This window comes from Sciurus carolinensis, chromosome 14, assembly GCF_902686445.1.
Source record: "Sciurus carolinensis chromosome 14, mSciCar1.2, whole genome shotgun sequence".
Lineage (NCBI taxonomy): Eukaryota > Metazoa > Chordata > Mammalia > Rodentia > Sciuridae > Sciurus > Sciurus carolinensis.
The window spans coordinates 72,820,327-72,833,623 of NC_062226.1; the positions used below are offsets into that span (position 1 = coordinate 72,820,327).

The window sequence follows — 13,297 nt, forward strand, 5'->3', positions numbered from 1 at the left end:
TTGTCTAGATGTTAGTAACCATTCTTTAACTTGTACCCAACTAAGGTCATTTTAACCCACTTCCCATTCTGCTTATGATTTTAGACCTCATGATGTTAGTTTCTAGTTTTGAATCATAGCAACAGACACTTATGATTGATGTATTGACTAAAGGTATAAAAGCCTTTGCAGCCCTGTGCTCAGGGCTGTTCTCCCAATAGTCATTTTTGGGGCATTGTGTGAGATAATCAGCTGGCTGGCTAATAAAGACTCTCAAATTTGGACTTCTCAGTGGTGATCGGTCTGTTCTTAATTTGCACCCCACAATACTGTCATTACAAAGAAAAAGCTCAAAGCATCTCTGAGCCTGCAGAGTAGACAGCATGAGCAAAGCTCACGCTCCCTAGCTGAAAAAAATTTATGGACAAGAAATTATCATGAAATTAAATGGTGGCAGACATGTCCAAGGAAAATTTCGGGGATTTGATCCCTTTATGAATCTTGTGATAGACGAAAGTGTGGAGATGGCAACTAGTGGGCAACAGAACAATATTGGAATGGTGGTAATATGAGGAAATAGTATCATCATGTTAGAAGCCTTGGAACAAGTATAAATAATGGTTAGTCACACAGAAATCCGTGTCCCCTTTCCAGAGGGCCTGTTTAACTATGACATAAAAATCGGGTCGTGTACATTTTCATATTAAACTTTTTGTTAAATAAACTTTTTAATAACAAAAAAAACAAAGAAAAAGCTAATATTTTAGCAAAAACATTGTTAAATCTTCCTTAAAAGAATTTAAATATTATTAATTAGTATGCTAGTAATTTATTAAGTATCAAACCTTTAACAAGATAAATTTCATTAATTATTATGTCAGTAGAGAAGCACTGTGATAGAAAAACACATTCAGATTTTTTTTTCCCCCTTCTGGTATGTGGATTGAACCCAAGGCACTCTAGGACTGAGAGAGGATCTTGTGAAGTTACTGAGGCTGGCCTTGAACTTGTTAGCCTCCTGTCTCGGGCTCCTGAATTGCCAGGATTACTGGAGTATGCCACTGTGCCTGGTCCAGAATTTGAAGGAAAAAAAAAAAAAAAAAGGTGAGCAGTAAGGATTTGCCACTATAGGTTAAATCTTCCAAAACCATGGGGTTTTTTCTTTTGGTTGCTCTAATGTTATTTGTCTTGCCCCCAGTCTTTCTAGTTTAACCCACAAAACCAAGAGCATGTTTGAGGACAAGAGCACACATTTGGAAAAGCATCATGAGAGCAGGAAAGGATTGAACAGAACAAAAGGTACATTTGCTTTCATTTGCTGGAGTCCATCTAGCTGCACTAGTTTCTTGAACCATTTAAAGACACTACAGACCAGATTCTCCAGTGGTTTTTATGATATATATATATCCAAAGTAAGAAATGGGCCAACTTTAATCAGAGTTCCACAGATTCAGTGTACTCTGAACATTCATTGGTAAACTGGCACATTACTAATAAAAATTCCCTAAAAGTTATCTGAAAGTGATTCATGGCCTGATACTCTTCATCGATAGACAACAGATTCATCTATGACATAAACAACCCCTTATTTATTTTTACATTCTTTTAGAACACCGAAAGTATTCCCATTTAGGATTATTATTAATCTTCATAAAAAACCTTCAAGGTCAACAGAAAGGATATTATAATTATTCACCAGTGATGATAAAACTGGTTCATAGGTTAATACCTAAAATTTCAAAACTACCCTCTGTACCCCTGGTACTTTTAATTTTGCGACTTTCTTCTCAAATGGCACAATTTAAAGAAACACAAGGAAAATATAAAGTCACAACTTTTCAATGATGAGGCCATCCTACTGACTTAAAACTTCAAATGAGGAACACAAAGAACACATCTTACCTCTTTGGAACATTTTCTTCCTTTCTAATGAATTCAATTGTTAGGCAGCTTTCAGTTACCAAGGGAGGGGTAAAGAGACTTAAAAAAAAAAAAAAAACAAAAAAAAGAAAAAAGGTCATGTTCTCTACCCTTCCAAATAGCTTCTTAGAGGGAAGATCCATGTGGGAAGGGCCTGAATCTCTGGGGATCTTCTTTCAACACTCTGCAGGGCACTGATTAGAGAACTACCTAGAACTATTAGGCGTAAAAGAGACAGTACAGGGTTGGGGTTGTGGCTCAGTTGCCTAGAATGTGTGAGACTCTGGGTTCTCAGCACCACATGTAAATAAATAAATAAACTAAAGGTCCATCAAAAACTAATTAAAAAAGAAGAGTACACAATACTCTCTCTCCTATCTTATGTCTTCTGAAGTGAGGCTTTGAATACATGATTCCTGGAAAAATTTGTACAGCTACCAATAGGTATTAGGCTTTATTTATTTAGGCAGTACTGGGGATTGAACCCAAGGCACTCTACTGCTGAGTTACTACATCCCCAATCCTTTTTATTACTTTGAGACAGTGTCTCACTAAATTGCTGAGACTGGTCTCAAACTTGCAACCCTCCTGACTCAGACTGTGGAGTAGCTGGGATTACAGGCATGCCATCGTGCATGACATCCCTTATGTTTTTTAGTCATCTTTTTTTTTTTGCAGGCAGACCCTGGCTTCTCCAAACTGTGTGCCTACACACACATACACACACACACACACATCCCAGGAGGATTTAAAAAAACAAACAAACAAACAAAAACCAACAGTTCAAATGTGACCAAAATAAGGGCTTAAACAGTCAAGACAAGAAGATTAACTCCTTATTATATTCCCATCAACACAGCTTGTTTCCAGCATTTCAAAGAGTTCCATACCACTTATTTATATTCAAATTAGCTATTAATGCAATATCTTTTCGTTTTTAAATATTGTGCTCAGAATATCTCGTGAATCGCAAATCATTCCTCATTTGGGTGTTAGGGCTATATTGTGCATCTACTTTGCCTTTCTCATGATTGTATTTGGAAGAATTTATTAGACTTAACACATTACATTGCTTCTTTCTATTCTGCTTCTTTCTGGCACTCATGAACCCAGTTACTTCATATTGTCACTTTAAATTCTCTTCCATGTCCCTCTGTGTTTACAATTGCTCAACTTTTTGTCTTTGATCACAGAGAGAGCACTTTCAAACCCATCTGTCAATGGTGGCAATCAAATTGGGCTAACTGACACATACTACTACTCTGTAAGCTCCATGCTAGTATCTCCGTATGTGATGAGGTGTTTAGAAGCCACTGTTCCAACAACTGGCAAAAATTACAGAGTATGTTGCTGTTTCTTGAAAATTCTTGACTTTGTTTTTTCAAAAAATATGGAAGACAATACCAGTAACATTCACCAGAAAAGCGGATTTATAGAAGCCAACCCTGGGAATCCAGATCTGCTGGACAGAATTAACTGGGTGGACAGTAACCAATTCTTACCTTGGCAGGTGGGGAGTTTTGGTTGAAGCTGTCTGGTTGCAGCTCATAGTATGGCTTTTAGGCTTCAGCAAAGCCATTTTGCTCTTATTTAGGACATAATTTAAGACCAATTATCTGTTTTTCAAGATTGTCTGAATAGAAAAAAGCAAATTCAAGCCAATGAAATTAACTCATAATTGTTAAGTAGTGACAGTTAATAGTGTGAAGACAACAAAGGAAACTCAGAAGCAAATATAAGACCCTAAAAAGCAAAGCAGGCAGGTTCCCATGTACATGAGAGCAGATGTGATCTTGTAATGCTTGAGTTGAGAGTACCAAAGGAGATAGAATATTTGAAGAAATAATGGTAGAAAGCTTTCCAAATTTATTGAGAAACAATAACCAACACATCTGAGAAACTTCAAAGATAAATGCTAAGACATCCACAGACACACATACATATATGCTGAAGTATTAAAAGACAAGGAGAAATCCTGAAATTTGCAAGAGAAAACCAATGCAGTACTTATAAGCGTACCTCAATTAAGATTAATACCTTATTTCTCATCAGAAACAATGGAATCCAGAAAGTAGTGGGAAAACATCCAAAGAGCTAAAAGTGAAAACAACCCTGGCAATAAGGGCAGGGAACATAGCCCAGTGGTAGAGCACTTGCCTAGCATGAGTGAGGCCCTGGGTTTGGATCCCAGTACCACACAAACAAACAAAAACCTGGCAACCAAGAATTCTATACCCAGCAAAGGAATCTTTCTAGAAGGAAGGTGAAATGTTTTCTGAGATAAACAAAAACAGAATTTGTTGCTCAGAAACTATTTTACAAGAAATATTAAAAGAAGTTCTTCAGCCCGAAAACAACTGTACAGTGATACGAATATACAAGAACAAAGAATATCAAGTCAATTATGTAACTTTAAGAACACATTTTTTTCTCCTCTTGATTTAAAAGAAGTTTCAAAAAATAATATGCATGTAATCAATTGTTTTGCCTGTAACATAAAATAATATATATGTAACATATTTGCTAATAATAGCAAAAATAAGGTTAGTACAAAAAAAAAAAAGGCAATAATGGGTTAAGGAAATTACCAGATAGTAAATAATTATAATAATGCATGGTTGTGTTTGTAATATTTAAGATGTAATACATAGGCATTGTCTAGAAAATACTTTAGTTAGACTTGGTACTTATTCTATTTTTAGGTATTGGTGAGGCCAAAGACTCTTCCCACTCTTCTTTGGCAGTACTGGGATTAAATTCAGGAATGCTTTACCACTAAGCTACATCCCTACTCTTTTGTTTTGAGGCAGAGTATCACTTAAGTTACCCAGGCTGACTTTGAACTTGGAAGCCTCCTGCCTAAGCCTAGGATCATGGGCTTGCACCAACACATGTGTGGCTAATTATATTCTTCATAGTATCACAAGTATTCAGGGATATATAGGCTAATCTCCTGGTTCTCTCTTCTTTCCATCCTTTTGTCAAGAGGCAGACATAGAAGGTTTGAAGATAGACATCCAGACTGAAGAGGACTTCAAAAAGCAGCAATATCTCATACTTTGGTGAGGTAAAATTGATGGCCTTTGACTTTCACCAGAGCTATTATGCATTTAAATTATTCACCATACTTCGTAGAAATTTTGGAAATGAATGGTACATAAAAAAATTTTGATTCAGATTCCCCTATAACCACATACCTACCTGCTACTCTCCATTCCTCTATACCATATATTGCTGTAAGCAATTACTTTGAAATATTTTCAATTCTGGATTAAGTAGTAAAATACTCAAAATTTGCATTTTATATGATGATAAAAATGTGACTTATTAAAAACACCATTTCCCTCTATTTTCCCAATATAAGAATCTTATTCTTGAAACACACTAATAAAACTTTTTCTGAGAAGTGTTATAATACATTCAATACATGATCTATAAGAAGAAATAGAGGAAATAAAATAAGCCCATCTCACTTCATATCAAAGAACCACTTTAACAGCTTTCAGCTCAATGACATTTGTAAAGACTCTATTCTTTATTTCCTGTTTCCTTTTCTTTCATTATTTTTAATGCTAATTTCAAGTGGGTCATACGAGCATAAAGGTGTTTGCTTCCTTCAGAGGCAAAATCCATTTAGAAATGGGATAAATATCTTCTTTCTTCCTTCTGCAAATTCTAAGAATTTTTGAGGGTCATATGTATAACTGTCACTTCTTTTGGTTACTGAACACTTGAGGTATACTTTATTAGAATGCAATATGCTACCATGATATTTGAATATACTGCTTAAATCGACATAACAAACCAAGGCAAGAAGTAGTAATAACTACTTCGAGAAATGCTTCAATGTAATTGCTTAAATTTTCAGCATGGTCTCATTTGCAGAAAACAAACAATAAAATAATGCTGAAACAAACACTATTTATTCATGTGACCATGTTTACCATCCTTACTAGATTTTAACACAACTAAATAGCTGTCACTGTACCTAGTAAAAAGAATTACCTTAAATATACAAATTATTAACTTAAGAAATGCAAAAGGCACAACCTACCAATTTACCATAAGATGAAAAAAACAGCCGATAAGGAAGAATCTTGGAGCACTTAAAAAAATAAAATTGAGAGCAAACAAATTTATGCTGTATTATAGTTCAAAAGGATCACTGGTATATTGTTCTAGACCTGATTAGCAACTTAATTCTTCTACATCATACTGTCTTCTAGAAAGCACAGGGTAAATGATCCTCTGAGGAATAAGTAGGGGAAATCTGAATGGAATATAAATATTAAAGGACTTACATGTAGTACATCTAGTTCAATATCCTACTTAAATCTGGAATTTCTTCTGTGGCTTGAATAATGAATGCTATTCAGCTTCAGTTGTACTTCTGGTGGTAAGATACTTGTAAACCCCGAGGAGAATCTTCTCTTTGATGGACAAATAATTGAGAAGTTGTTTTTTTTTTTTTTTCTTTTGGTACTCAGTTTGAACCCTGGGGCACTTCCTCTGAGTTGCTTGGATTACAGGTATATGTGTGCCACCATGCCAGCAAAGTTTTTCTTACATTATACTCTAATCTGCCATTTTGTGACTTTTACATAGTTCCACTCTGAGATCAAAAGAATTAAGTGTAAACTTCTCTCAAATATTTGTAGACAGCTAATTCCTTAGTCACATCCTTCAGTCTTTGGGTTTTTGACTTGGTAAAATATTTCAGGATTTTCTCTAATTTGTGATCATTCTTTCACAGCATCCTAAAATTACATTAACATTGCAATATGGTTTGTCTACCACTGTTCATATTATTTCCTCATAATGCATGTTCAGCACCCTAAGATTAAATCAGTTTCTAAACAAATGGCCTATACATTATTTCTAACGAGCAAAAATTTCTACTTTTTTCTCCCCCTTTTCCTACTTGTACTATATTTTGTGGTGCTAGCAAGCAAACCCAGGGCCTTTGGCATGCCCCTGAGTTTATACACTTCAGCTTCTCAATTCTCTTAACAAATAAAGTTTCATACTTCTGTCAGTGGCTCTTATTTCTAGGATAAAGAGCGAGATTGAGTATGCCATCTATGATTGTGTCCCTAATTGGCATGTAGCAGTCTCATTCCTATACCATCTTTTCCTCTTGCCCTTCAGTTACCCTTATATTTCAAATGTACTCTTTCATTCTTCTAGTTTTTCCTCTCATCCTAGGAATATTTCCCCTGGGTCAACCAGATCTAGCCAATTCTTAGTCAATCTTCTTAAAAAATCTGTTCAGATACCTCTCTTCCTGCGTGTTTTCCTTGTCCTGCCCCCACCCCATGTCCTCTCCTAAGAGTACCTTTTACCTGTTACATTACCCAACAAATCTCCTTCAGCTATTATCAAACTAACAATATGTGCAATGAGGTGTCTAGCTTTCCAGCTACTCTGTTAAGTCTATGATTGATATATATCTTACCCAGTTAGGGTTTTATATAGCTTAGACATTCAATAATTGTTAATGAATGAACAAATACTAAGTAGCATGATCACTACAAAATGTGTAAGAAGGGACAAAGAAGGTCACTTCAAGGGTACAATTCAATAATGGAGATGACTGTAGATCTATATGCTTTAATGTCAGAGCAACCAATTTTATAAAACACTATTACAAACGAGACAAAAAGGAAGAAATGTGTTCCAAATCAATAATAACGAGGGACCTTTAACACACCCCACTTTCATTAATGGCCAAATCATTTAGACCAAAAAAAGGAAAAAGAGCTGGGGATGTGGTAGTGCCCCTGGGTTCAATCTCCAGTTCCAAAATATAAAAAACAAACAAACAAACAAAAACAAGAGATCAAATAAACTTAACATTTACAGCACAGTCCATCTAACCAGTACAAAAAACATTCTTTCCATAAGCGCATGGAACTTTCTCTAGAATAGAAAATATATTAGGACTCAGGTCTTAAAAACAAAAAACTGAAATCATATTCTGCATCATTTCTGATAACAATGGGGTGAAACTAGATAATAATACAATGAAGCCAGACATCAACAAGAAAAAATTTAGAAATCATACAAGTACATGGAGACTGAAGGAGACTGAACAATTCATTTCTGAATAAACTATGGGTCATTGAAAAAAATCAAAAGAGGCAGGCACTGTGGTGTGTGCCTATAATCTGAGCTATCTGGAAGGTTGAGGCAGAAGGATTGCAAGTTCAAGGCCAGTTTTGGCAATTTACCAAGACTGTTTCAAAATAAAATACACAGGGCCAGGGGTGTAGCTCAGTGCTTGGTTAGCATGTCCTAGGTTCAATCTCCGGGAAGGTAGAAAGGAAAGGAGAGAAGGAGGGAGGAAACAAAAGAAAATAGGAATACAACATTCCAAACCTATACAGCACACAGAAAAACCAATATGAAGTTTATAGGAGCAAGTGCCTACGTTTAAAAAAAAAAAAAAAAAAAAAAAATCAGAGCAGAAATAAATCAAATAGTGACAAAAAATACAAAAGATTAATGAAAAGAAGAATTTTTTTTTAGAAGATAAGCAAAATTAATTAAGCTTTAGGTTAGACCAAGGGGGAAGGAAAAAGGGAAGATCTGGAAAAATAAAATCTGAGATGAAAAAAAAGATATCATAAAGAATATAACAGAAATACAAAGGATCATTAAGGACTATTAGGGAAAACTACTTGTGTGCTAAAAAAATAAACTGAACACACCTAGAAGAAATGAACAAATTTTTGGTATACATGCTACTTACCAAAACTGACCCTGAGAATGTAAAAAACCTGAATAGACCAATAAGTAGAGAGACTGAACCAGAAATAGTTTTCCAACAAAGAAAAGCCTAAGATCAGATGGTTTCATTGCTGAATTCTATTGAACTTTTAAAGGGCTAATTCTTCTTGAACTAGTCCAAAAAATTGAAAAAGAACCCTTCCAAACTAATTCTGAAGCCAGCATTACCTTGTTACTAAAACTAGACAAGAATACAACAAGAAAACTATACACCATTAATCCTGATAAATGCAAAAATCCAACACAATAACAAATTCAGTAGCACATTGAAAAAAATCAGTCACCATGATCAAGTTGCTTTCATCCCAAGGATGGTTCAACACATGAAAATCAATATATGTAATCCATCACACCAACAGAATAAAGGATAAAAATCATCTGATCATCTCAATAAATGCAGAATAAGCAATTAATAAAATTCAATACCCCTTCATGGTAAAAGTCCTGAACAAATTAGGTATATCAGGATGGTACCTCAACATAATAAAGGCTACAAATGACAAACCCACAGGCAATATCAGACTGAAGGTGGAAAAGCTGAAAATCTTTCTTCTAAGATCAGGAACAAGACAAAGGGTTGTTTATGCTCACCACTTTTACTTAACACGGTCTAGAGGTTTTAGCCAGGGAAATAAAAAGGCATACAAATGTGAAGGGAGGAACTAAAACTATCCCTGTTTGGAGATGATGATTCTATATGTATAAAAATCTAAAGACTTTACCCAAAAGACTATTAAAACTGAAAACAAATTCAGTAAAGTAGCAGTATACAAAAATCAACACACCATCAGTTATTTTTCTATTCAATAACGAATTTGCTAAGAAAGCAGAAAAGCAATCCCATTTACGATAGCTACCAAAAAGGGGATGGGGGGAAATCCCCTTCAAAAAAAACCTAAGAATAAACTTACTGAGGAAGTAAAAATAAGAATGAAAAATATAGAAAGATCACTGATAAAAGCAAGGACCTCTCATGTTCAAGGACCTGACAGATACTGTTATGATGTCCATACCACCCAAAATGATCTACAGATTTTGTTCAATCCCCATCAAAACATATGACATTCTTCACAGTACTAGAAAAAAAAAATCCTAAAATTTATATGGAAACAAACAACAACAAAAAGGCTTGAAAGAGCCAAAGCAATCTTGAGCAAAAAGAACAAAGTTAATGATACCATAATACCTAATTTCAAGACATAATAACCAAAACAGCATGGTACTAGCATATAAAGACACACTGACCAATAGAACAGAACAGAGATCCTAGAAATAAACTCACAAACAGTCAACTGAGCCTGAACAAATGTGGCAAAAACATACTTTGGAGAAAAGGACAGCCTTTTCAATAAATAGTGCTGGGAAAACTGGATATCCATTCAGAAGACTGAAACTTGAATCCTATCTCTCACTCTGTACAAAAATAAACTCAAGACAGTTCAAAGACCTAAATATAGGACCCTTAAACTACTGGAAGAAGACATAGGGGAAACACTTCAAGACACTGGTATAGGCAATGATTTTCTGGGTAGAACTCTCAAAGCACAGGAAACCAAAGAAAAAACTGACAAAAGGGATTACATCAAACTACAAAGCTTCTGTATAGCAAAGGAAACTTGAGTGAATAAACAAACTAGAGAATGGGAGAAAAATATCTGTCAACTATTCATCTGACACATGGTTAATATCGAAAATATATAAAAAATTCAAAAAGTTGACAAAAACCCCAAGCAATTCAATTAAGAAATGGGCAAATGATCCAAATGGACACTTCTCAACAGAAGAAATATAAACGGACCACAAATAGATGAAAAAATGCTCAATTTCATTAGCCATCAGGGAAATGCAAATGAAAACTAATGATACCATCTCGCCCCAGTTAGAAAGGGTACTATAAAGAACCAAACAACAACAAAAACAAACAAAAAAACCCAACAAAACAAAACAAAAAACCCCAAAATACTAGCGAGAAGGTGTTATTTGGACATAAAGAATGGAATCCTGTGATTTGCAGTAAAATGGACAAAACTGTAAGACATTATGTTACGTGAAATAAGCCAGACACAGAAAGATAAGCACGGCCATAGTCCCTCTCATATGCAGAAGCCAAAAACAAAAACAAAAACAAAAACAAAACAACAATAAAACTGACCTGAAAACACAATAGTGATTATTGGAGACAGGGGAGGGTGTGTAGGAGCAGGAAGGGGTGGAAGAGGTAATTTATCAGTACATGCTACGTACATGTATGGAAATACCACACTGAACCCTATTAATGTTATACATATACCCTATACATGTTAATAAAAAATTTAGGAAATCTCAGAACTAAGTCCTAAAAGGTGAATATCTTTTGTGTTGGAGTGAGGAGGATGGAAGAAGGCAAACAAGCACAGCTGAGTGGTATATTTGTTGTTTTACTGTTAATTTGACACATCTGAACCAAAGCATTCACAATACTTGATACATGTTATAGAGAATCATATACTATAGTCTTAGACATAACCACAGAACAAGCAGAACAATTAAAACTACATAAGGCCTTAAAAGATATCCACAGTGTATATTATTTCAATATTCATTCATTTACAAATTAGACTACATACCGTTAATTTTATTTTTATTTTTCTTCCATTGTTTTATTCAGGCAGGATTCATTCAAGGAAAGGCAACTTAGTTTTTGTGTGTGAGCTTTATTTTTTACTATATTGGTTAATATAAAACTTATGAATTAAATGTTTTCTTACCTCCTACATCCAGGAGCAAATCCATGAAATTCTTAGATAGTAATCCAAATGAATAGGTCCTATTCTTAAAAATAGCCAAAGTGAAAAAGGACCAAATACCCAGTCTGTTTGTGGTGTTGAAGAACAACTAATGGAGTTTCAAGTTTTCATACAATGAAGAGTACTACAATTCTACAAGATTAGTCAAAATTTGAAAACAATATTGCATACAAATCAGCCTTGAAACCCTAAATGCCTTTTAGTTAACTAAATAAAATTTTAAGTAGTTGCCTCACAGTATCAAACTTATAAATCAAAACTAGTTAAAATTCAGTGCCACTATGACTGCATTTACAAGGTAACTAATTGGGAAATTAACGGATGGCATAAAAATTAAGACTTACTTCATTTTTTTAGGATAAATGTATTATAACCAGAGAATACAGAAAATTCAATGTATTTTACAATAAAATAGCCACGTAAGCTTCTATCCCTGTACAACAGGGTTAGATCAACTCTATTTAACTTGCATGTTTAAAAAAAATTTTTTTACAGTTTATTCTATTATGAGTACTTGAATTGCTTTAGATATACAGCTTTTTCAAGAATATTACATCATTTGTATATCAGGATAAGATTTAGTACATTGAGATGTTTTAAAAATATTTATAAATTTGTTTCTGATATGCAAAAGCATTTGGCAATACTTTTACAGCATTTGATTTTATATAACTAATTAAAATTTTATACAGTACTCATCTTGATGTTTAAAAAAAAATTCACAGAAAAAATATAAATTACACAGCCTGACTGCATGATACTGTTATTTCCAGTTTCTAGTTCTGGTAATTAAAACCTTCATTAAGTCTGTTAACAAATCATTACCTGTACATTTTTGAAGGCAACTGACATGATTTGCAAACGAAACCTTCAGGTTTTATACTATTTACCAAAGAGTGCAGTTCAGTAAGAAAAGAAAACTCAGTATGCAAACTTACAGAATATTTTACAAGTTTACCAGTTCCTGTGACACAAACTGTTTCAACCTTTCAAGGTACTGTCCATAAAGTTCCACATCATTATGTCCCGCTCCTTCAACCCATAGAGGCTCCACAGGTCTTTGGCAACGCTCAAACAATGCGAGGCCATGTGAAAAGTCAATAACTTCATCTTCAGTTCCATGAATTATTAATACTGGAGAGGTTATCTTAGAGATTTTGTCAATGCTGTAGGGAAAAGAAAAAGGGGAAAGAAGAATCAATAACTTGACTATGTAAGAAGAAAAAATTTCTTGTGCTAAAACAGAAAATTCAAATATTAGAACTGTACAAATCAGGGGCTGGGGAGATAGCTCAGTTGGTAGAGTGCTTGCCTTGTAAGCACAAGGCCCTGGGTTCGATCCCCAGCATCCCAAAAAAAAAAAAAGAACTGTACAAATCAGCTTAGAAGGGATGGATGCCTCTTCGATTTTAAGATCCAAAAGTTGCCTTTTATATTAAGTCTATCTGAGGAAAGTGACCTTCATGTACTTCTGTTTTGGTGGATTCATTCAATGTTGTCACCCTGCTGCACTGCTGTACAATCCTGTTTTTTTTTTTTTTTAAAGCTCAGGAAAACTTAAGGTTTCAAGAACAGAAAACTAAGGACAATTTTAAGTATGTGCCAATTTTGTCTTCTGCACTCATATTCTCCCTCCTGTTTTCTTACTAAAATTACATTAAAATATTTTGAGTTTTGTTCTTATGAGGATATAAACACAAAAACATAGGAAGAATTTTAATATAACAAAATTTTAAACCTGGAAAGTAAATGAATGTGAGAGGGAACTGATTAAAAAAAATAGAAGAAAGCAAAGACAACTTTAAGCAGATAGACAGTAAAGA

The 13,297-nt window shown here is 34.3% G+C and overlaps 1 protein-coding gene and 1 pseudogene across 2 annotated transcripts in view; one reads left to right on the forward strand and one right to left on the reverse strand.

The window, feature by feature from the left end:
* Positions 1-362: 362 nt before the first annotated feature.
* On the forward strand, positions 363-593 carry LOC124965044 (small nuclear ribonucleoprotein G-like; annotated as a pseudogene).
* Positions 594-11,085: 10,492 nt separating this feature from the next.
* Abhd17b (abhydrolase domain containing 17B, depalmitoylase) overlaps positions 11,086-13,297 on the reverse strand; it is a 43,883-nt gene continuing 41,671 nt past the window's right edge. For both annotated transcript variants that reach the window (XM_047523810.1, XM_047523811.1), the window contains exon 4: positions 11,086-12,640. In XM_047523810.1, the coding sequence (XP_047379766.1) occupies positions 12,421-12,640 (220 nt within the window). In that variant the 3' untranslated portion in view covers positions 11,086-12,420. The remainder of the gene's footprint in view (positions 12,641-13,297) is intronic.